General features: G+C 39.0%; 1 protein-coding gene across 1 annotated transcript in view; it reads left to right on the forward strand.

Annotated features, from left to right (window-relative positions):
* Positions 1-406: 406 nt before the first annotated feature.
* LOC149558823 (Major facilitator superfamily protein) overlaps positions 407-24352 on the forward strand; it is a 239510-nt gene continuing 215564 nt past the window's right edge. The window contains exon 1 of the mRNA XM_089832862.1: positions 407-853. Within this exon, the coding sequence (XP_089688988.1) occupies positions 619-853 (235 nt within the window). The 5' untranslated portion in view covers positions 407-618. The remainder of the gene's footprint in view (positions 854-24352) is intronic.

Raw genomic sequence — 24352 nt, forward strand, 5'->3', positions numbered from 1 at the left:
TATTTCTACTAAAAAAAAATCTACCACCCCATGCTTCTACTAAAATTATATCTACAACCCCATGTACCTTCGTAGAAACTAAACGCTTTGTGTTGTTACAATTCCATTCCTTTAAGCTGCCCTTTTTTCATATGTATTTCCTTTCAGCTTTATTCAAATTTTAAAAAAAAAAAAAAAAAAAACTTTAAGCCATGGTAAAAAAGAAAGAAGCAAAAAACTAACTTTAAGCCATGGAAAAAAGAAAAAAGCAAGAAGCAAAAAAGAAAAAAGAAAAGAAAAGGGAAAAAAAACAAAAACAAAAACAAAACTTACGTGGCAAATTCATTGCAATACGAGTCCAAAACCTGGGGAAAAGCGTCTTGCAACAAAACAACTTTTGATCGGTTTCCGTAGGGTCGTCGTCTTTACCCCAAGTACAAATGAAGAAAATGGCACCTGCCAAGACGGTGCTCCCTAAATCAGACAAACCAGATTTTGTAGGCTTTGGTGGGCAAGTGACTTCCCGATTGGTATTGGCCGTTTTGAACTTGCACGCTTATCCAAACCAATGCCAACAGACTGATCAGGCACCTGTCTAATGAACGTTCTTCCCTAAGGGGAAATTAATCCATTTTCAACATGCAACCCGCTGTGATCATCCCAAATTTTGCAAGTAGATCAAATATGTATACAAATGGGAGATACGGTGGCCAAACTTACTGCATTCCTGTCGTTTGGAAGAAAGATTCACATGCTTTTGTCAAGTGGCCCCCGTTTACGGGTTACTTTTCAACTAGCAAAATACCCAACTGCAGAGTTCGTCCCATAGAGAATGAAAAAGTAAACCCTATTCAAGGAAAGCGAAAAGAAGCAGGTTAAATATTCACCCTATCACTCTGATATCCATACTGATAAACTAACTCGGCATATATTCCTTTTCAAGATTATACAGTCCTAGATAACTTAGTTGAGGTTATGAATATATATCCTTAATATCGTACTGCTTCTTTATATATAGTATATATATGACGGTTTAAAGTTATGTGTATATATCCATCTATCGTTGTTGCGTTAATTTAAGGCAACCTGATCTTGTTCCTTATATCTTTAAATTTAAACGATTGCTCTGAGTTTATTTTCTAGAGATAACTTTGTTCTTTGTGTATATGCGTTGTGGCCTTGTTCTGCTCAGAGTTATTTGTGCCGTATATATTTTTCAGCCCTCATCAACTTGTAGTTTTTGGTGTGTGGGTCTGTAGATGCTGTCAGCCGACGCGCGCAGGCTTAATTAACAATTATTAGAAAAAAAAAACCGTATTCCAAAAAGCAGTGTTCAAAGCCTTTAAGAAATGAACTGCAAGACAATGGTTTCCAATTCCATGTAATGCAGTGACGAAGGAGTTAGGAATTGACTATTATTAATGCAGATCAATTTTAAGTTTAACATGAATTGATATCTACGGAGAAAGATTCAAACGATTTGAGATAGTGGCAATTCCAGTTTTAAACAAGTTAAAAAATGTAGGAATGGGTTGTTGACACAAAAGTCTGCACCCTTGCTTGAGGTATGACCCTCAAGCGACCTTGTGTAATATGAAAACGACTTCTAAGTGTGGGACTTGTGCTCTGAGGTCGAATCTTCGGAGAAGGCCAACTTCTTTACAATCAGGATGCACCTAACTACTCTTTGAAGGAAAAGGGAGAAGGAGATGCATGAAATCAAACTACCTAATCTAATCTAAAGGGAGGTGATGCACCTAGATGAGATGGTTGCAACTCTGCTCTGGGATGCACAACTCATCAATGAAAAGTCCAGATACACTAGTCTTGACTGTATTCTACTCTTCAAGAATTCACATGCGTTTTCGAAGGGAAAGACATTTTCATATTACAACAATCATCAGCAGTTTGGACACAACATGCAAACTTCAGAAAACAGAAATAAACATTCAAAACAAGGCAAAATACATGAACGAATAGTGAATGGCAAGAAGAGGTAAAGAAGGGAGCTATTTCATTAATGGAAGGCAAAGAATACAGTTACAGAGCCTAAGGCTACTACAAGTAAACATGATAGAACAGAGAGGAACCTTTTACAAATATTTACAACTGCCTTTTATAGAGTTCAAGCATAACTCTGATATTACATTGAGTTCAAACTCTAACCAGGTAGAGTTGAGATTGTAGAGGAGCATAACTGCTGAGTAGAAGAAATCACGATCAGATGCACGTCCCCATACAAGAAATCAAATCTGGTTCAGAAGAGACAGAATGGTGACCATAATTACTCTGGCTGGTAGATGGATCGATATGGCAATAGAGGAAATCTGCATTTAAGCAGGCATGGAGAACACCAAAAGGTGGTTGCAGACGATCAAAGGATCAATTTTCCATTAAAGAGCTTCTTTCGATTGCATTCTCAACACGCTAGGTCAGCAACTCAACTGAAGTCAATCCTTAGACTCGCTACGTGGCCTGATGCCCTTGAAGTCTCTCGCCACCTTGCCCAGTCTTCTATTTTCTTGTTGACCTATGGACTACCGGTGTTCGCGGCTTCGCAGCTTGCATTTCTCTTTAACCGTTTGGCCTTGTGAAACCGCGACTGTGCTTGTTTATGCTTGATCGCTGCGTCATAGCCTGAAATCATGTTGGCTTCTTAATTGTCGCGACCCTATGACATCATGAAATTAACCCATTTACACCATCACAGCGGTTCTGGATCTAACATTTCTCGTCCCTGCGATGTTGTGAAGCCATTATCCTTTGTCTTTGTCACCCTGTCGCAACTTATTTCCTAGCTAGCATAAAATGTTCGTGACCCTGTGATCCATGAGAACTTAACTGCATGTGCTACCTTTTGCATAGTTGAGACTTAAAGTCTGATTGTATCTTGGATACTTGCGACCGTGTGAAGACAAGACTTTGATCGTGATTGCTTAGTCGCCACTGTCATTTGCTTCCTTTATCTAACCACTACGACCATGCGAAGCTGTGAAATTAGTTGTGGCGCAGGGTCGCAGCACAATCCTTAACTGCATCATAAACCACAACGAAATCGTGAAGACCGCACCTTAACAGCTGATTGCCCAGTCGCAACCTTAAGACTTAACTCCAATGCTAACCTTGTGAATGAGCGAACAAGCATTTCACATCATCGCCACTTTGACCATGGTTTACTCTTAATTGCATGCGATGATGCAGAGGCATTGAATTTTGACTGAGCTATTGTCTTCGCCACTTCGCAACTTAACTTTGAAGCTTATTTTGATGGAATGATGTCGATTCGTTTGATTTGCTTTCATTTGACAAGCCACTCCTTCAAAACTGACCCCTGCGACTATGCAATGAAGAGGACTGGAATTGGCTTGGCCCACCATGACACGTGTTCACTTGTCGCCTATTCGTAACTTGCAACTAGGGTTTAGCATTTAACCTTGCAAACATGCACTCAAAAGTAATTGCGGCTTCGCCACCCTGGGCATGAGTTAAGCTTAACTCCTTGCGATCTTGCGAAAAACATCGAAATTGACTCTCGTGGTTTGATCGCAACCTCGCAACCTTCATATCCTTAAGCCTTTAGCCGCTTGTGAATTTGCACTGACTATGGAGATAACCGTTTTGCGCATTTGTAGCTTCCTTGATGGTTAAGTGCTAATTGCCTGCGACCAAGTGATGAAGAGCAGTTGCAAGGTCGCAACTTGAAATCTTCATAAGGATATAGCATGCAAATATGAAAAGATTCAAGACTTAGGAATAAAAGAGAAAAGTCAAGGATTTTTGTTGTATTCTTAATAGGCTTGCATGGCAATTAATAATTAGTCAATGAACGTGGATCAAGGCTACCACCCTGGTTTTTCATGGAATTGGTCAACGTTTGGAAAATAGGGGGGGCAAAATGGTCAATAGGTATCTCAAGTCCTTTGCATTCTTCTAGGTGTATGTCAATTCCATGCTAGAGTAAATCCATGCCAATGTTTTATATAGATAATTTCGATATACATCTTCGTGAATATGCGGAACAAAGTGTATATAATGGACGAGTAAGTAAATGACTATATCTACGGAGAGAGATTCAAAGGAATTTATATGGGAATTCCGTATTAATGTAAGTTTTAAAATATAGAGATGGGTATCTCAAGGCTCTTGCATTCCTTTGGGTGGATGCCAAGTCCATGTTAAAGAAGATCGATGCCGATGTATTTATACAGATAATTTCTGTATATATCTTTGTGAATATGCAGAACAAAGTATATTATCATATTTAGGCAGATGCAAGACAAGTTGTATATATAGATATATACATAGAATGATGTTATGGGTATATCTCTGTTCATATTGAGAAACTGAACAAGGCATGCATATAATTACAGGTTTTGTGTATATACATGCATATCACAAATTAAGGCTATACATTCATATATTTGCCAAGAAAACACCACTGCTTTCAAGATCACCAATCAAGGAGGCAACTCAACGGCTATTCCTTTTAGAATAAGAACATATTGGAAATAGATGGCTACTGCATTAGGTTTTTATAATTTTCTAGTTTTATCTTTGTGACTTCTATTATTTAGAAAATTAAATGCAGAGGCTTTTGTTATCTCTAACACCTACAATCCAGATTTGTTCTGAAAGCATATTATTTGTAGGCTTTGATTGTAGATAATTACAAATGATATATAAGGGAACTTTTAGAAGAATGAAGTTCTTAAGAGAGAAAGCTTCTGAAAGTGGAATACTCTGGAAGAAGTATGTAGAGAAATAGAAATCTCAGCAATATTTTGAAACATATAGTAAAATTTATAGCTCCTTTTATCCAATTTCTGTTTGTAGACAAAAGGTAGAAGAAAATCTTTCTCAAATTGACAACAGACAAATGGGGCAGGACCAAGCACCTCCAACCTGCTTTTGGGATTACCAAAGTCCTCAAGATGTTAATTAATTAACTGCTGAAATGTTATTAAAAATTAACCAGACAAAAAACAAAGAAGCTGCAAGAAGAGAAAATCCAGATAAGAAAAACGAACTATGCTTCTGTAATAGCTTGAGATCAAGACATTAAGCGGATCAGACAGGAACAGAACTAGGCAGCTGGTTTTTCCTTGATGGTGACTTAACTGAACCAGATGTAGCTGTGGAATTTTAGTGTTTAACTATGACCAGAAGGACCCGGTTTGACACTTACCTAGCAGGTTCCAGAATAAGTACTAAAAATAATTCTTTGATTGGAAGTCTTTGTTGAAAAAGACATATGTGCACTAGAAAGTATGATGGTTTCAAGTTCATATTATGATAATAGATAATTGTCTATTATTGGTTAATGGTAATCTATTTGTAATCTATTGTAAATATTAGAATTTTTCTAATATTTAGTTAGCTGTAGTTATCTGTTAGCTTTTTTAGCTTTCTTTAGCTAGAATAGAATGTTTCTATTCTTTATGATCGTTTCCTAAGCAAACATCTTTTTATTCTTTTGTATATATTGACCTTTTGGTCTCTATTAATGATAAGCAAGTATTTTACCAATTACTTCGTAATATGGTATCAGAGCCAATACTTGAATTTTTTTTGAAAAATTTATAATTCTTTTGAAATTATCTATTAAAAATTTTCAAATTTATTTGTGAGATTTTTTCACAAATACCCGTCTAGGGCTTCCATTTTTGTGAGACTTTTATCTGTTCGATTCTTGGAGATTAATAACCAAAAATTACATATGCATTGGTCTAGGCTAGGGTTTCAAGAACAAAAATCTGAAAATTGCAACTTGGTCTTTGGCAACCTGCGATTTCCATGTATTTGACAACAAGTGCGTGCAATGGCTGCTCGTATCTGATACTATTTGTAGCCCAAGTCTTCCATTGACAATTTCTCTGCAACTCGTGTCATCAACTCCTTGGCAAAGCTCACGATTATCTTTGCAAATTGTGTTGTTTTTTGCAGACGTCTCTTTTTGCAATCAGTTCTCAAAAACACATGCCTAAACTACCTTTTTTTGAACAAAAATCTGCAGAACTAGTGACATGTTTGCTAGCACGAACATTCCCTGTGGAAAAATCAATTGTTTGCTACCTCCGACTGCCCTTTTTTTTTCAAATTCGACTTGCAATGGTTGTAGATTGGGGTTTTCTTTGAAACCCTGATTTTTGAGCTCAATTTTTATTTGATTGTAGATTCTTGGTGGGTTTTTCGAGAGTTCAACTAGTTTGTCATTAGATTTTTTTGGGTGCCTTCATTTTTGTGCCTCAAATTTTAAGCCAACAAACAATATTTTCTTTTTGGGTTTTTTGAGCTCTCTTTTAGGTCATCCTCCAAATTCTCTAGGTCTTCCATTTTTTTGCCTTGAAGAATGTGCCTTTAAAGATTTTCATATTTTTTCATTGAAAAATGTGCCATGGCATCTCTAGCAAACATTTTGCTTGAGCACAACTCAAAATTCAATGGTCGAAATTATGGCACTTGAAAGCAGTAGATCATAGCAATTTTTGAATATCAGAATATTGATCAAATTGTTTTGGGTGTTACAAAGCATTCGATTGCTCCTGGTACTAATCAGGATACATGGGATTTGAATAATCAAGAGGCGGTGATGCTTCTCAAATTATCTGTGGCTGATAATCAGCTCTCTCAGATTCCATCTGACAAGACAATTGCTGAGATATGGACATATCTCAAAGGTCTTCATGAAACTTCTAATAAAAACAGAGTTTTCTTCTTGAAGAACACTTTGTTTTCTATTATCATGGATGAGCGAACCTCGCTCCAGGCTCACCTGAATAGGATTTAGGAAATCCGTGATCAATTGCTTACTATCGGTCACAAGATGGAGGAAGAGGACAGTGTGGTTATCACGCTCTGGAGTTTACCAAAGTCCTATGAGCATTTTATTGAGACTCTCAACATCACGTCTTCTGGTGTTGATCTGAAGTTCATTGATCTCTGCACATTTTTGCTTTAGCAAGATTGGTGGAAACGATAGTTTCCACAGAGCAAGCCTTTGCTGCTAAATCCTTTTAGAAGGATAAAGGCAAGTTTCAATAGTCGTCTTAACATAAGTCTTCTGCTCTAGCTTCAGACGGCTCTCAGAAGAAGAACATTCAATGCAACTTTTGCCGCAAGTTTGGGCACATAAAGGTTGAATGTTGGAAACACTGAGCTGCACAATCTAAGCAATTAGGTTCGCAACCCAAAGCGAGTAGTGCAGAGCACATTGAGTAGGCGGAATATGCCTTTTACGCCATCATGGCTAAACGACCTGCAGATCATGTGAAGTCATTTGCTTGGTACATTGATTCAGGTGCCTCTCGTGGCTTCACTCACCACAAAGACTGGTTCATTGACTACCAGTCTTATTTAGACTTTGTTATATTTGGTGGCGAAGAAGAGTACACTGTTGTCGACAAAGGCAACATTCAAATTTAGTCTACTGGGAGGAATCTAATTTTCCTCAATGTGTACTATGTTCTAGGGATGAAACTAAATCTACTCTTAGTCAGTCAGTTACTGGGACATTCTCCATACTTGGATGTCACCTTTGTTAGTGAACAAATTTGTCTTCCAAGAGAATACTTACAGGATGACCCTAAAACGCCTAAGACAAGAAGACTCAATCAACACTAACAGTTAGGTCCCTTTGTTATTGGGATGTGTAATCGCCCTTTGAACTATTCGGGTACTTGCCCTTTGAAATATTTGGGTACAGCTCCTTGTGTAAGACTTACAATGAATTTACAAAACTACAGACAGATGCATTTAACCAGAAAGCTCAAAAGACACACAAACATCCACTTGTAAACACGACGTAGATACGAAGAAACTGAATAACCAAAAGAAAATAATAAGTAAATGATACAAAACTCATTTACCCAATCATTACATTATTGGAGAAATGCAGAAAGAAAGACGAATTGTTCTTTCCAAATACACAAATAACAAAAGCCCAAAGTCATAATAATAATCGTGGCAATAATAATATTCGTCAAAGTTGCATTTAGAGGCAACTAAGATAATTCAAAGATTGACATTGATTAGAAAGGTAACACGCAAACTCAGTTTTGATATACTAAAACTTTCCTCTAAACACAAATGAAACGAAGAAAAATTTGTTCCTTGGCACACAAAAATCACTTATTCAGAAAAGTATCTACTCCCCTATAGCATGAGGTCTATAGAAAAATACAATCCCCCCTTTTCATGTCTTTCTGCTATTTTTGACTCTCTTTTCGCAGCACAAAGTCTGCTCCTCAAAGCTAAAACTGGAACCACTTGTCCTTGGATCTCTATTGCTTATATAAACTCCCATCTTTCTGATGAGATTTATCAGTTATAATAACTGATTCTTGAAAATGTTTCCTTTGGTAACTTCTAGTCACATCCCCTTATAATACCATAAATATTATGTCTTAAAGCCTATCTTTATTATTTTGACATATGGCAATAATGAATCCTCCTCGTATCGTTCGAAGGGGGGACATAACTGACCATGTTGTTGTGGTGTACACAAAGACACGACCCTTACCAATATATTGTTCTCTACATTCATCATGAGAATCATGAGAACCGGATTGCTGCCATTTGTGAAATTCATAGGTTTCTATCTCACCCGAGTCTTATCCATTACACTTAGTCCCCGAATTGTTCGGCTTTGTTCATATCTCTTCTGATTGAGGTTGTGAAATTCTATGGCCCTTTCATGTATGTCACTGCAATTCATGATGCTAGACTGTGCCAAAATAACTACATGGTTGCTTGATGTTGGAATATTATTATATTTTTTCCTAAAACTGGGTAGTGATGCCTAGTCTTTGGTAAGTGTACTTTGACACAAAACTTTTGGAGATCTTTGATTACTCTTTGGGTGCTCACGTGGGGCCCATGCCTTTTATTATCTTCTCAGAGGTTGCATCAAGCATTTAGTCAAACAATTCACATGTTTCTTCTTCTATCATAAGTGCGGAATGGGAAAAGGTACTACATCTTTGTGATGGTCTTGGTGAACTTTCTTCTGAGATATGGGTTTCCATCATCCCATTACGGATTTGCGTCGCACTGTATTTTCACGTGATTTGAATATGGAGAATGAGTGAGGAGCTTAGAATTCTCATCCTCCGCAACCAATTTGTAGTGACTTCTATGGATTACACCGATCTCATCGCAATGGTCTTACTTGGTTCTGTCGTGGCAATCACCTTTGAAATCTTCATTTGCTTTAGGAGATTGATCTCTTTCCTTTAATCATTGGTAAGCATCATATTTATATCAAATAGACTATTATTTGGGCTCATTTACCAATATGTATTCAATCTTTGTCATCTCTTGAGTTTCCAAATCTGAATCATGAGATTGATTGCCGCATCGACATTTTGCCGAACATTTTGTATGCATCCTCATGCACCTTCGCATGTTGAAGCCGAAGACATATAATGTGGATGCGTAGGTATGGGCACATCTCTATCCTTCTTTGTGGATCTTATAGCTCCCGACCATGTTATTAATTTGGTGTCTTCTTAATATCCCTTTGCTTAACCGTTATCCGATTGGGAGTATGTCTCGGATGATGCCTTTCACCGACTCTCTCTTCTAAGGCTCGGGCACATGAGGAACATACTTCACACATAAATGAGGGGTGCCCATTTATACCTTCAATCTTCCACTACAAACTAGAAAATTACAAAGTCCATTTCCATTATGGAAGCTTGATGAAAGTCCATAGACTAATGGCGATACAAAGTTTCTATACCCTGTGGTGACAAATGTGCATATCCTCAACTTTGAAGATGATCTTGATTTGCTAAAGGGTGTAATTTATAATATATTATGAAAGCTTGATGAAAGTCCATAGACTAATGGCAATATAAAGTTTCTATACCCTGTGGTGACAAATGTGCATATCCTCAACTTTGAAGATGATCTTGATTTGCTAAAGGGTGTAATTTATAATTCCTCTACTGCTGTCATAGACTAAGCATGAATTGACATAAATACATCGAAAAAGAGAACACACCCTCGGTTTTTCCCCAATTAGTATAACCTCGAGCAATCTGTGTCCTTTGACCATGCTTCCATGTGGATGAACCTTGGCAATGAGAATGAGCGGACTCATCATTTTCTTGATTATGTTTTGGAATTCGTAAAGGGGCCGCGAAAATTCTTGCATTCGTTAATATTCACATTTAGCATGAGCTTGATGATGTTGGAGCTTTATTTGAATAATCTATATAAAACTTGAGTCTTGGTTCAAGACTTCCACATATCACCTGACATTTCTCTTGTTTTCAATTGGAGGTATTTAGTGAGTGTCGATCATCAATGATGTGCTCATTTCACATTTACAATTTCATAGATCAGTAGCTTGAGCTCTCAAAGTCTGCATTCTCGACTCTTGTCATTAGAGGATATATAAGCCCAAATACCTACCATAACTATTCGAAATAACACTTACTTTCAATACCACTGAACTTGGGCTGTCAACATATGATCCCTATTATGAACCAAAGAGTCATCTGGAACCTATATGGACCAACCATAACAGTTGCACTAGAGTTGACCATTGGACTGTCATGAAATTAGGAACCTGAATGTGCCTTTGATCTACATGACTGATCACCACCACAAGCTTGATTTGTTAGTGAGGTTTTCCATTTGACTTTTTGGAATAAGTTTGAGCAATATGAACTCCATATGTGCTTGTCTGTATTTTTGAATAATGGTGAATCTTTAAACTTGAGCGGTGCACATTTGAACTTACCCATGAACTCAAAATTACAAATGCTGACCCTGAATCCTTGAGCATTTGAATTTGCATGTTGTGATTTTGAATGAAACCTTGAACTTGAATGTGGAGTGAAATCACTAGAATCCTCACAATATTGAACTTGTTGAACCTGTGGAGCAGATCAAACCACCTTTAACCATTTCGAACTTAGTTCAAAGAGGTTCAAAACACTAAAATGCAGATTTTAAATACCAGGGTCTATATGGGTACCAACAACCTTCAGTTCACATCAATGTACTATCACTAATCGAGCAACTCAATCTACTATTGCAGTGGGTTTTGAGGATCATGGTCTCTTCTGACTTGTTGATTTTGGTGATTCTTGGGACTTAGCTATGGCTACTCGACGGTGTTTTGTTAGCACACTTTGGCATCAATGATATGGACACTTAAATATGCATTATCTCTCTTAGCTTGCTTGGAATGAGCTTGTCCTTGGATTGCCAGAGATTCAAACTCAACAGCTTGGAGTTTGTGATGCACGCAAGTCTAAGAAGCAACATTGTACACCTTTTACAAGTGGTGATTCATGGCGAGCTTCTTAGGTACTTCAACTTGTTCATGCCGATATTTGTGGCCTTATGGCCACTTCTGTTCTTGGGTCTAGGATTTCAGTAGAAAAATGTGGGTGTATTTCCTTAAAACAAAATTAGATGCATTTCTTGTATTTTAGAAGTTTAAACCTATAATTGAAAAAGAGTTTGAGAAATCTATTGTTACTCTTAGATCAGACAATGGGGGGAATTTTGTTCTTATGATTTCTCTAGCTTCTTGGATACTCATGGCATCAAACGCCAGTTAACCACACCCCACACACCACAACAAACATTGTAGTTGAACGACGGAACATAACAATCATCAAGATGGCTTGATCCATGCTTGAACAAAGACATGTTTTGAAGAAGTTCTAGGCAGAAGCACTCAACACTACAGTTTGTCTTTTGAACCAGCCACCCATAGTGGCAGTCAAAGTTAAAACTTCAGAAGAGGCTAGGTTAGGTCGTAAGCCCAGAATTAAGTCACTTGAAGGTTTTTGGCTCCTTGCTTTTGTTTGGATCTCTGATGCCTCACGCACCAAGTTGGATGCCGAGAGTCAAAAACTCATGCTTGCTGGATACAGTAGTCTTCACAAAGCCTACCACTTGATCGATGTTGAGACATCTTGTCTCATCTACAGTCATGATGTAGTCTTTGATGAGCAACGAGGACCTTTCATGCCTGTTTCTCTTGTTCCTGATCCAGTAGACTAGCCTTTGAAGGCTCATGATTTGGGAGTTAGGCTTCGATTAGGTCCACTTGATGGGAGGGCTCCAGTAGCTCTTGCAGCTCCAATTATACCAGTAATCCCTGTACAGACACCTCCAACTTCTCCTGTAGGATCACCTTTATTTGTAGATGCTTCATTTGAGTTTGATCCAGATTCTTCTGATGAGGAACTTGATCATCAAGCATCTCTTGATACTAATGTTAGTTGTTCTCCTCTTCGGCCTAAGTGGTGGGCTAAGACACTTGTTTATCTTGGTGATAATGGGCTCATTGATGGAACAACTGCTCGGAAAAAGAGCAAACCTACAGAGTCTGTTAGCTTTGCTCTCATGGCCAATATTCACAGTGTGTTTGAACCTCAAACATACTCTAAGGCTAAAGGAATTCCAGAGTGGGAACAGGCCATGACATTTGAACACTAGAGCCTACTGAAGAATAACACCCGAGTCCTTTTTGATCTTCCACCAGGGAAGAAAGCCATTGGCCGCAAATGGGTTTACAAAATTAAATACAAATCAGATGGTACTTTGGATAAGTACAAAGCTCATTTAGTTGCGAAGGGTTTTTCTCAGCGTTAGGCCATTGATTATGAGGAAACCTTTGCTCGTATTGCAAAGATGAGCACCATTAGATTAGTCCTAGCCATGACAGTTCAGTTTGGTTGGGAGGACCATCAGATGGACGTCAACAGTGCTTTCCTAAATGGTGATCTCTATGAAGAGGTCTATATACACAAGCTCCTAGTTTCAAGGTTGCTGGTAAAGACCATTAGGTTCTCAGATTGGTAAAAGCTCTCTATAGCTTGAAGCATGCCCTTCGGGCATGGTACATAAAAATTGATAAGTACTTCAATGTCAAGGCTTCAAGAGGAGTTCTTTTGACTCAAATTTGTACGTCAAGACTATTGACAATGACATCATCTTTCTAGTTATTAATGTGGATGATTTGATCATCACTAGCAGTTCGACATCTTTGATTCAGGGAATCAAACATAATTTATGCCGATTGATATGTCTGACCTTGGGCTCATGCATTATTGCCTAGATGTTGAGGTTTGGCAATAGTCTTCTGGTATATTCATCTCTTAGTCCAACTATGTCAAGGCTTTGTTAGACAAATTCCGTATGCAGGATTGCAAGTCTACATCTACACCCATGGAGAAAGGTCTCAAGTTATTAGCCAAGTCTGATTCTCCTCCTGTTGATGATACTACATACAAGGAACTAGTAGGCAACCTCATCTACCTCTCTACTACTAGGCTTGACATTAGCTTCGCAAGCATTTACATCTAACGCTTTATGACAACTCCTAAGGTTGATCATTGGATGTAGCAAAGCATCTTCTTCGTTATGTGAATGGCACTTTAGAGTATGGAGTTCTTTACTCTCGAATATCTAATCCTAGACTCAATGGGTTCACAGATTCAGATTGGGCAGGCTCCGTGGAGGATAAAAAGTCAACTTTTGGATATGTGTTTAGTTTGGGATCCGATTCAGCCACATGGACCAATAAGAAGCACCAGGCAGTTTCTCTCTCCTCGATAGAGGCCGAATATAGAGGGACTGTTAAGGTAGGATGTGAACCATTTTGGCTTTGTCGGATGCTCGGGGATATGTAGATGTCACTAGCAAGACCGACTACTCTGTTTGTTGATAACAAAGGCATTATCTAGTTAGCTTGAAATCCAGTCTTCCATGAATGAACCAAGAATGTGGATGTTCACTGTCGCTACATATGACAATTGGTTGAAGACAAGACAATAGATTTGTAGTATGTTCCTACCACAGATCAGATTGCAAACTGTCTCACCAAGCCTCTTGGTCTTGATAAGTTTGTCAAATTCAAAGGATAGCATGGTGTTGTAGATAGATTTACCATTAAGGGAGGGTATTACGATAATAGATAATTGTTTATTATTGGTTAATGGTAATCTATTTGCAATCTATTGTAAATATTAAAATGTTTCTAATATTTAGTTAGTTGTATTTATCTGTTAGCTTTTTTAGCTTTCTTTTAGCTGGAATAGAATGTTAATATTCTTTACGATCGTTTCCTAAGGAAATATTATTTTATTCTTTTGTATATATTGACCTCTCGGTCGCTGTTAATGATAAGCAAGTATTTTACCAATTACTTTGTAATAGTTCAACAAGTATCAAAGCTTAAGAGAAATTTTGCTACATTCATTTTAATTCATTGATTTTGTTGTCACCTAATAACTGTGATTTAAAGCCTTTCTTTCAATTGTTTCCATCTTAACACTGACTATATGTATGGTATTACAAAGCAAGGGAATCTTTACCCTTTGTAATTCACGTGTGAATGCTATATTCAACTATTTAACTCATAGTTGAGATACCAATGGAGTTTTGATTTTTCCTTACTTGGTAGACATGACGGTGGTATTTAGTGCCACTAATTTTTGTTTGTCACATAAATCTGGAGACATGATTTCTCGGGGTTTTATATGTAATAGCATTGTCTATAATGATAAATATTTAATATATAAATAAATAAAATATGCATAATATATATATATATATATATATATATATATATATATATATATTGGTTGGTAAATGAAATATATATATTAATTGAATATATGTCAATGTTTTGTTTTGATTGATAATAATTCTATTTATTAATATAAGTTTGCATCTTCATCCATCAACTTCTCTTACATAATTCCCTCCTAATTACTTTCCATCCTTACAACGCTGATAATTCAACCTTCAAATTCTAACACCCCACACTATTAACATGACACCCTAATGTCATGGAGTACACATCCTTCTAGACTATATATAGACCAATAGAAACAACAGACACCTTACAACCTACTCATCAAGCCTTCCAGCAGTTTATATTCAAAAACTAGGTTGTAAAGAGCTCTAAACACTTAAAAGATTCTCACCACACTCTATGACCACAACCAAACATTCAGTCTCACCATTGCCTGCATTGCCACCAGCCAGCATGAGCCCTTCCTCGCCTTCCCACACGAGATCTTGGTTATCGTGAAACTTCATCCAAAACCCTTGCCCCAACATTCATCTCATATTCATAACTCCTTATTTCCGCCTTGAGCTCTTCCCACTTGACTAAAATCCACAGTTTTATTCCTATTTGTCCGTTCTTCCCATCCATCTTACAAATGGGGTTAAACCATATCTTTCTGCATCCTCCTTGTCAGCATATCCCTTACAAATGTCAATTCCAAGCCCAAGGACTGCCCATTCCAATATAAAGTCCAATCCCAGCAGCAGATCATGTTCGAATAAAGATTTAACCACCCATTTCAATATCATTTCAATGTCATAGTGTCCTCACCCAACTCCATTTGATCACGCCTCATGTTAGAGCCATTTAAACTTTCTTTAGAGAATAATCATTTATGGGTACACTTTTTAATACCAACTCACTTCACTAGTTCCAATAATTGGTATGCTGATCTCATCAACACTACATCACTTTCTTTTTAAATTTTTTTATATGGGTCTATAGTATTACCATTAAATTAATACCACATTTCATAAATCGTCCAACAAACATTCGTTCTCATTATTGAATGATAAAGCCGATTTGGATAATTTATCCGCCTCGATATTAGCTTCCCTCTATGCATGATTAATTTTGAACTCTGCCAATGTCACTAACTCCTCCTTATCACATCCTCCATTGGTTGAAGATGCCAAGCATCCAAGCTGCCTTTCATAATAGCTTGGATCGCTATCATCAAATTACCTTCAAGGTGAATTTGACCACATCCTAGTTCCTTCCCAACTCTAATTGCAGACTAAGCTATTCTTAATTCTACCAAATTGTTGAACCATGTACAATTCTCTTAGCACCAATATCTAAAATTCCCTTTTTTCATTCCGAACAATCACCCCCATTCCAAATAATTTAGTGTTAAGAGTTTGATGCGCCATCAAAATTGATCTTATTGTGATCCCTGTGCGCGCAACTGTAACCCCCGCGCGTCTGTGTGTTCCCACATGGCTGTGAGTTTGATCTTGCACGTCGTATCTAAGCTTCATGCTCGCATTCTTTGCGATTGCGATTGTGCCTGCGATTGGAACCTGCGTTTGCGACTATGCCTGCTATGTGTATTTCCAACGACTGTTCATGCGTTTCTAACCATCCCGCGTCTGTGCCCTTCGATTGAGATGCTGTGAATGTGATCTTCCCACGACTGTGATCACGAGACATGCGATGACCTCCAGTGACGTGTTTCTCTCGTGGCGACCATTTGTTTGCAGCCTGTGTTTTCTCATGGCTCCAGTGATCTACTATGGGTCGGGTTTTCTCAGGCATTGCAGGTTGTTTCATTTTTGCTGATATTATTGTTACTTGTTCTAGCAGGGATTACTGCTGTATAGGCAGGCAATACTTTTCTCTCATACGGTGATCTTTGCTATTTTGGCTTGTGATTCTGCTCCCTGTCTGTTATGGCAGACTATATGGAATCAGACTCAACTCAGAGCCAGCAGATCAACACTTACCAGAGGAGGTTGTGTGACAGAATTGCAAAACTTGAATCCGACAATGTTTAGTTGAGAGAACAAATTTCCTCCCTTAGTATTACCATTTCCGAACTTAAGGGTGCCACCACCTCTAATACGGCCCAGTTTCAATGTTTCTCAGATATCTTTGCTAATGAGACAATAGGTTTGCAAGCTAATATCAGTTCTATCATCACACAACTGGAGGGTCTTGATGCCATTAAAGAACAACAATCCGTCATAGCAGCTAAACACTCCTCTCTTATTTCTGATACGGAACAGAAAGTCAAGACATGGGCCTCTCTTTGTAATGTAGATCTTCTCTAATACCACTTGATGAAGGTATGCACTGATGCCACTGACAAAGAGCCACACCACCCTTACCAACTCACAACCAAGAATGCAACAATATGAAGACAGCGAGATAAAATGCTTCCCAAGAAATTTTATTAAACTTAAAAATCCTTAGCAATTACAATAACCTTTCTGCAAGATCTCTCAAGATCCAATCCAAGCCCAAGCTAGTCCAGATCCACACTCAGGTAGAAACCTCTGAGATCTCAACTTGTGCTCGCAAGCCACCAAGCAATCTTCTTGTTTCTAAACCGCAGTCACTAGCTCTTCTCACAAACCTAATCCAAGATCCAAGTGTAAACTGCCTCACATTCGACGCTCTGTCTACACTCACAACTCCATCACAATCCTGTTGTAAACTGCCTCACATTCGGCACTCTGTCCACAGACTCAGGAAAAATCACTCTTCACTTGCTCTTTCTCTTTCATACCTTGAAGCCTTCACACCTTCCAACTTTCACACATTCAAGCTTTTCCTTCCAAAGCTTCTACTTCCCAAGCTTCCACTTCTCAAGCTTCTACTCCTCATGCTTCTCCTTGAGCTTCTCCTTGAGCTTCCACTTCTCAAGCTACTCCTTGAGCTTCTACTCCTCAAGCTTCCCCTTGAGCTTGATTTAGAAATGCTCATATGCCTTGCTTAAATAGGCACTTACCACCCCATGCATGACTTATCCACAACTTCTTAGAATTCCTCCACAACCTTCTACAACTTCCATAACCTTCTACAATATCCACAACTTTCTACAATATTCATAACTTTCTAAAATTCTACCCACACACCTCGATAAATGGAATGACAACCATTTATTTTTTATTTTTTCTATTATGCCACCTATGCACCTCGAAAATAGAAATTTCTCCTTTTCCTTTCTTTTCTCCTTTTTTCCTTTTTTCCTTTTTTTATTATTTCTCCTCTAATTTTCGTCACTTTCTCTCTCCTCCAGAATATTTTTTTTTTTTTTTCCCAATAATTTTCCCATGCAAGATGCTCCTGCATCACTTTGTAGTAACACAGATTCTCAACCTCTGGCCAATATTGATAAAATGGTGCAAGGTAAGATTGAGGATGAGCGTGTGAGGCGGAATCATGAGCTCAATTTGCAGGTTCGTGGACTTCCCTCTACCCATGATCCTTTCGCAGTAGGATGCTCTTTCCTCTGTGATCAGCTTGGTCTTATCGAGATTACGTTGGATAGGTGCTGGTTTGGACATGGGGATGTCCTTTTTATCATATTCTTTTCACTTGCAGACAGGCTTTAGGCTCTCCGTTCTAAGAGAAAGTTGTTTTCCCTTCTTTCAAAGATCTTCTTGGATGAAGATCTCTCGAAGTCCTAGGTTGCAGAGCTCAAACATGCTCCCGGTATTGTTGCTAAAGCTAGGCAGGATGGTAAATGGGTTGTTATCAGAAATCTGAGAGCTGTTATTAGAGATTCTCCCCCAAGTGGTTGGGAAAAGAGGCAGGCCCCCAAGGCCAAATGATGGTCCCACCAGCAGTTGGACAAGAGGGAGGCCCCCACTTGCTCCCTTCTTGTTAACTGCTAGAATGGTAATGGATCTTTATGGTTATTACCTGGTCTTTTTCTTGATGCTGTGGGTTCCACCGATATTCTTCTCATATCAGAGACTCACGAGAGTCCTGTGCGTCCTCTGCCAGGTGTTATAGGTTTTTAGTGGTTATCCATTTTTAGGGAGGAGGTTCGCATTTTGGGTGGTGTGCGAGGTTCAAGGGGTGTGGCCTGTTTGATTAAGGATGATATTTTCAGTAGCACTTCTATCGTACACTCAGATTTGTTTGCCAGATTTATGTGGGTCTGTATTGCTCGTAAGTGTTATCGTCAGAGGGATATCTACTTGGCTGCTTGCTACTTTCCACCGACTGTATCTCACTATGCTATTCATGGTACCAATGACGGTGATTGTTTTATTGATCTTTGCGAGACTCTCTCAGTGTACTGCTTTAGGGGACATTATTATTCTCGGGGATTTCAATGCGAGAACCAAAGCACTGCAGACTCCACTTTATGATTGTCGCTTTGACCCCATGTGCTCCACTGAGATTGATCCCACTTCTTTAGGGCTTCATAGACTTTCTGAGGATGCTCTTGGGCTATTATCTGTGTATGGTAGACATTTGTTGCAGTTTTGTGAGTCTTCTAGTTTGGTGATCCTGAATGGCCTCTCCTACTTCCCTGGTTCTGAGATCTTCACTTGTTGGCCTCATTGTGGTGGTGCTAGTGTCGTGGATTATGTTCTTGCCTATCCCTCCTTCATCCCGTGTTTTCGCAGTTTCACCATCTTGCGCCTTCCTCTTGCAGATCACTCTCTCCTCAGCATTCATTGTAGCCTCTCCCTTTTTTTGCGCCCTCACTCATGTCACCTCATCATGCTTCTAGTATTGCTCACTTGCCCATTCGCTTCCATTTCATTGATGGTGACTGTGAGCTCTTCTCCACTCATCTTTTCAGACTCCTCAGCCCTTCGGGGTTCTCTGACTCGTTCGAGGCCACGTCCATGTTTGACTTACTCGCATCGGCTATTCTTAAGTCTGCCACCCTTTCCATCCCTCACCGCCCTCCCATGCTCCTTCACAGCAAGCATTGTAATACTTGCTCCATGAACCAGTGGTTTGATTCAGACTGCAAATCCTTTCATCGTGCTATGCACTCTGCTTTTGAGGCTCACTCCATTGACTTGGCCAATATTCGCTCGTCTTATCTCCGCTTGCTTTGGAGCAAGAAGCGTAACTTCATTGCCTCAAAGTGTAAGTCACTTTGCTCCACACTAGTTAGCAATCCCCAGCTCTTTTGGCGTACTCTTTTCCCGTCATCCCCCTCCACCTTCCACCCTTGACTTTCACTCCCTTACGTCGCATACCATGGCTCTTTATGATATTCCTGGGCAGCCTTCCATTCACCCCCCCTCGCCTCCTTTCGTCCACCTTTTCACCCCTTCCCACATTTATGAGGCTATCAAATCCATGAAATGTAGTAGGGCTGCTGATGAGGAAGGTTTTCAGGCTGAGCTTTTCAAGTTCGGTGCCTCAGTTCTGGGTCCCTATCTCTCTATTCTTTTTAATAGAGTGATTCACACTGGGTTTCCGGTTTCCTGGTCTAGGCACTTGATTCATCCCATTCACAAGACTGGGCCTGTCTCTGATCCAGGGAACTACAAAACCATCATGATTGGGCACACTTTTGCCAAACTGTATGCTACTGCTCTTAATACTATGCTATTTGTGGAGCTCGACAGGATTGGTTATAGGGCTAGAGGACAGGCGGGCTTTCAGACGGATTATCAGAGTATGGACCACATCTTCATGTTATGGGCTATTATTGAGGAGGCCAGACATAGATCGGAAAAGGTATATTGTTGCTTTGTTGATTTTCGCCAAGCTTTTGATTCTGTTCCTAGGGTGGCTTTGTTTGAGAGACTTAGGGAGATCGGTATTTATGAGATGCTACGTATTGTTATTATGAGATTATATGAGACTGTGGTCGGCAAATTCCGGACTCTTGTTGGCTTCTCGGATCCAATCCATTGTACTATTGGGGTTAAGCAGGGTTGTCTCCTCTCCTACTTTATTTGGGTTATATATTGATGAGTTGGAGGACTTCCTCTTGAAGTCTTCGCTCTTGGGTGATGGTTGTTATCTTTATCAAGTTTTGATCTCGATCCTTCTCTTTGCGGATGATATTGTTCTCCTTGCTTCCTCTCCTGACAGGTTACAAAGACTTCTTGATTGATTGGCTTTATTTTGTGATCAGAGACAGCTGGTGGTTAACTTGGGTAAGACTCGGATCATGGTCTTTAATTGTTTAAAGACCTCTCATCTTTACTTCACATTTCGGGGCCAGGAGATTGAGATTACGTCATCCTATTTGTATTTGGGTGTTATGTTTTTTGGACCGTGATTTAGCATGAGACCTGCTATTCAGCCTAGAGTTAATAAGGGCATGGGTTCTCTTGCTTTGCTTGAGAAACAGTGCTTCAGACATCACTTTCAGGATACCTTGTCTAAGCTATCTCTCCTAGATGCTCTTGTTCGACCGACTGTTCTTTATGGTTCTGTAGTTTGGGGTCCTTCTCTCCTTAGCTCTGATTGGGCCTTGATTGAGTGGGTCTAAACTTTGTTCTTGCGGCGCATTATCAAATGTCATAGATCTACTCCTCATGGTATCATTCTTGCTGAGTTTGGGGCTCATCCTTTTAGACTTGCGGCCATTTTTGACTTAGTTTGGTTTCTTTATCGCCTTCGTGGGTTTGTTGATATGGATGGAGACCATGATCGTTACTCTTATTTAGCTTACTGCTCTTCGATTTCTATGGTGGCTGCTGAGTCTGGTGCTCGTGCACGGTGTTGGTATGCATAGGTCTCTTCTTTGTTGAGTTCGATTGGGATTGATATTGATCGTCTCCCCCCTTTTTAGTTTTCTTTGGATGCCCCAACTCATCTTCTCCCTTCTCGACAGGAGTTGAATGAGCATGCTCGTCTTGATATTTATAGACGTTACATTACTGCTACTTGGGTTAACACTCTTGGTGGGTTATGCCCACGGATGTCGTTTTATGCGACACACTTTTTTGGAGATCTCAGATGGGATTATTGCCCGGCCTAGCTATCTCTCACAGCGTTTGTCTCATGCCCTGCGGATCTCTTTAGGTTCTTTTAGAGTTGGTTCCCACTGTCTTCGGGCTCAGTCGGATCATCATATTGACTGGGAGGAGCGGACCTATTTGTTTTGTTCTTTAGGGGAGGTGGAGGATGAGGCTCACTTTCTTTTTTGATGCCCTATTTATTATGAGATCAGAGGGAGGTTCTTTTGTTTGTTCAGAGAGTGCTTCTCTCTCTATGATTTCTTCAGCTATTATTATCAGAGATGCCTTGCACTGTATCTACGTGAGGCCACTGTGTTCCGGGATAGCATGATTCAGACTCTACTTCCACACCGGCACTCATCTACTCAGCTCATTACTACCTTTTTTACACCTTTATCCCCCTTGCGCGGTGTTAAAAGGCCCTCTAGCTCTATTCGGCCTAGTGAGCTTTCTAGATGTGTTAGATCCCATTCTGCTTATAGGCACCAGCGACACTCTTCTGGGATAGGTCAGAGACAGTGTAGTACCTCTACACATCGACATGTGTATCATTCTGTGACTGATTTCTTTTTTCCCAAGAAAGCCTCCTAGTGCTTTCTGTTGCTTGTATTTGTTTGTTGTTGTTGCTTTTCTTCGGACACCTTTGTGTGCTCCTGTTGGCTTCAGCCCTACTTTGTTGTAATCATTCAGTCCCATAGACCTCTTTTTGGTCTTTTGTTGGACATTAAAATCATTATCTTATCTTATCTTCTCTAAGTTTAGACATATCATTGAGCCCTTTTAGCTGATCTACCTGTTTAAATCCGATTCTTGAGCACCTCCTCTGCATGTATTGATCCCACCCAGTGTAAAGTACATCATTTAGAAGTCTAGCTTTGGTTGACCTTGCAACTTCCTTGATTGCCATATTAATTTTGTGCTTAAGTCTCTCATTGGATTCCTTCTGGCCCAAAAAATCCTTTTATTCCACTCCTTCCATGATTCCCATATTGTTATTGAGGGGTAGAGTCCACAAACATGATAAATTGACCTCTTTTGCTTGAGTGGACACCTGTCAATGTCTGTGGCAATGGACCATGCTAGTCCATCTTACCAATTACCATTTGCCAATATTCCCAAGCAATCCTATAGTTGAGAAGAAGGCGATCAACATTCTCGTCAGAGAATTCACATAATGCATATCTAGTTAGTCCTTGGAATCCGAAACATGTCTTTTGTTCACTTGTTAGAACTCTACCCTGTGCAACTAACCATGCAATAGAGAAACTCTTATTGATAGTCCTTTTTACTTCAACCCAATTATGGCACTTTTGTTTCTTTCTTATGAAATTGCCTTACATGGAAGAAACTTGTGTTTTTATCTCCCTTCTATAACCAAGTCTCTCTTGACTTTTGTCTCCAAAAGACTTCTTCTCTAGGTAGTGTCTTAGCGTACTTTTTGTTCAAGTCTCGCTCTTGCATAAAATCAATTTCCTCCATACCATTTTTAATAATTATATTTCAGTGGAGGGTAGTCAATTCCTTTTCAAAGTTATATTTTGCATCAAAGATATTGTTGAGGACGGACTTGTTCTAGATTTTCAATTATTATTTTAACAATTGGAGTTTCTCGAAAAGTTTAAAGGCCTTGTTAGCTTTCCTAAGAGGGGCATTAGTCCACCATTCCCGAATTTTATCTTCCAACCTAACATCCCATAACCACATTGATTTGAATTTGAAAGAGGCATGATAGGGGTGGACACATCCTGAATGTCAAGGCAGACTAGGTAATGATCAAACCTTGTTATAGGAAGGATCTTAGCTGAGCATACCCAATCTGTGACCACCCAACTTCCAACAAGCATAAATCAGTCTAACTTCTCTGCCACATTCAAAAAACCACTATGCCTATTTGTCCATGTAAAAATTGCCCATTGCTCATTTCAAACTCTATCAACCCTTTATCAGACAAAAGTATTAGAGTCCTGTGGATTTCAAACCATCCAACCATTTCATCCTTTTTCTCTCTTGTGGATTTAAAATAGCATTGAAATTCCCTCAATCACAAACATATCTTCCTAGTTTTGTCAGAGGATGGTAGAAAGATCTTGCCGTACTTGTTTTGTTTTACCAAGATTATTAGGAGCATACACATTAATTGCTTGCTAGACCTTCAAAACTTGTTTGGACACAATCTCCATCCACATCCAGATCCTATTTTTAGCTATAATTTTGATTTCAGTTACATGCTCAAACCACATCACTCGAAGCCCTCGAAAAGCCCTTACCAAATCCACTAATTCGCTCTTGCATTTGAGAAAACGTCTCTGAAACATCACTACATCATCCTTACTGAGTTTAGTTTCTTGGAAGAAAATAACACTTGGTCTAACTTGATCAAGGCATCTTTTGATCTGACAAGTCTTGTTAGGGGCATTGTTGTAGAGACTCTTGTGTTTGCAATCTATGCCTTGTTATTTTGATTTGAGAGATACTTGATACTCTTATTATATGTACCTTGAGATGACCTGAGGGTCGGATGTTATATTTTGATTTTAGTACCATAGATGCTTTACTACTACATTGTTCAGTTTAACATATTTGCATGTTGATGCCATTTTGAGATGACAGTAGGTCTATGATGATATCTGGTTATTTGGTATTTGGACATATTTTCTAATTATGTTATGTGATGGATTTTATGCTATGGTTGATTACTTCTTTCTTGTTTTTTTATGCTTCATGTGATGTGAGTGATGTAAATGGATTATTTAGGTGTTATCAAATAAATGGTTAAATTAGTTATTTAATGCATTTATTGCTTCAGCTATGTTATTATATGCAATTGCACTTGATTGTGTGTTTTAGTGTGCAGGATTTGTATCCCTAGTAGTGG

The sequence above is a fragment of the Cupressus sempervirens genome, chromosome 5 (genome assembly GCF_028749045.1).
Source record: "Cupressus sempervirens isolate cs-2001-9-10 chromosome 5, ASM2874904v1, whole genome shotgun sequence".
In the NCBI taxonomy this organism is placed as follows: Eukaryota; Viridiplantae; Streptophyta; class Pinopsida; order Cupressales; family Cupressaceae; genus Cupressus; species Cupressus sempervirens.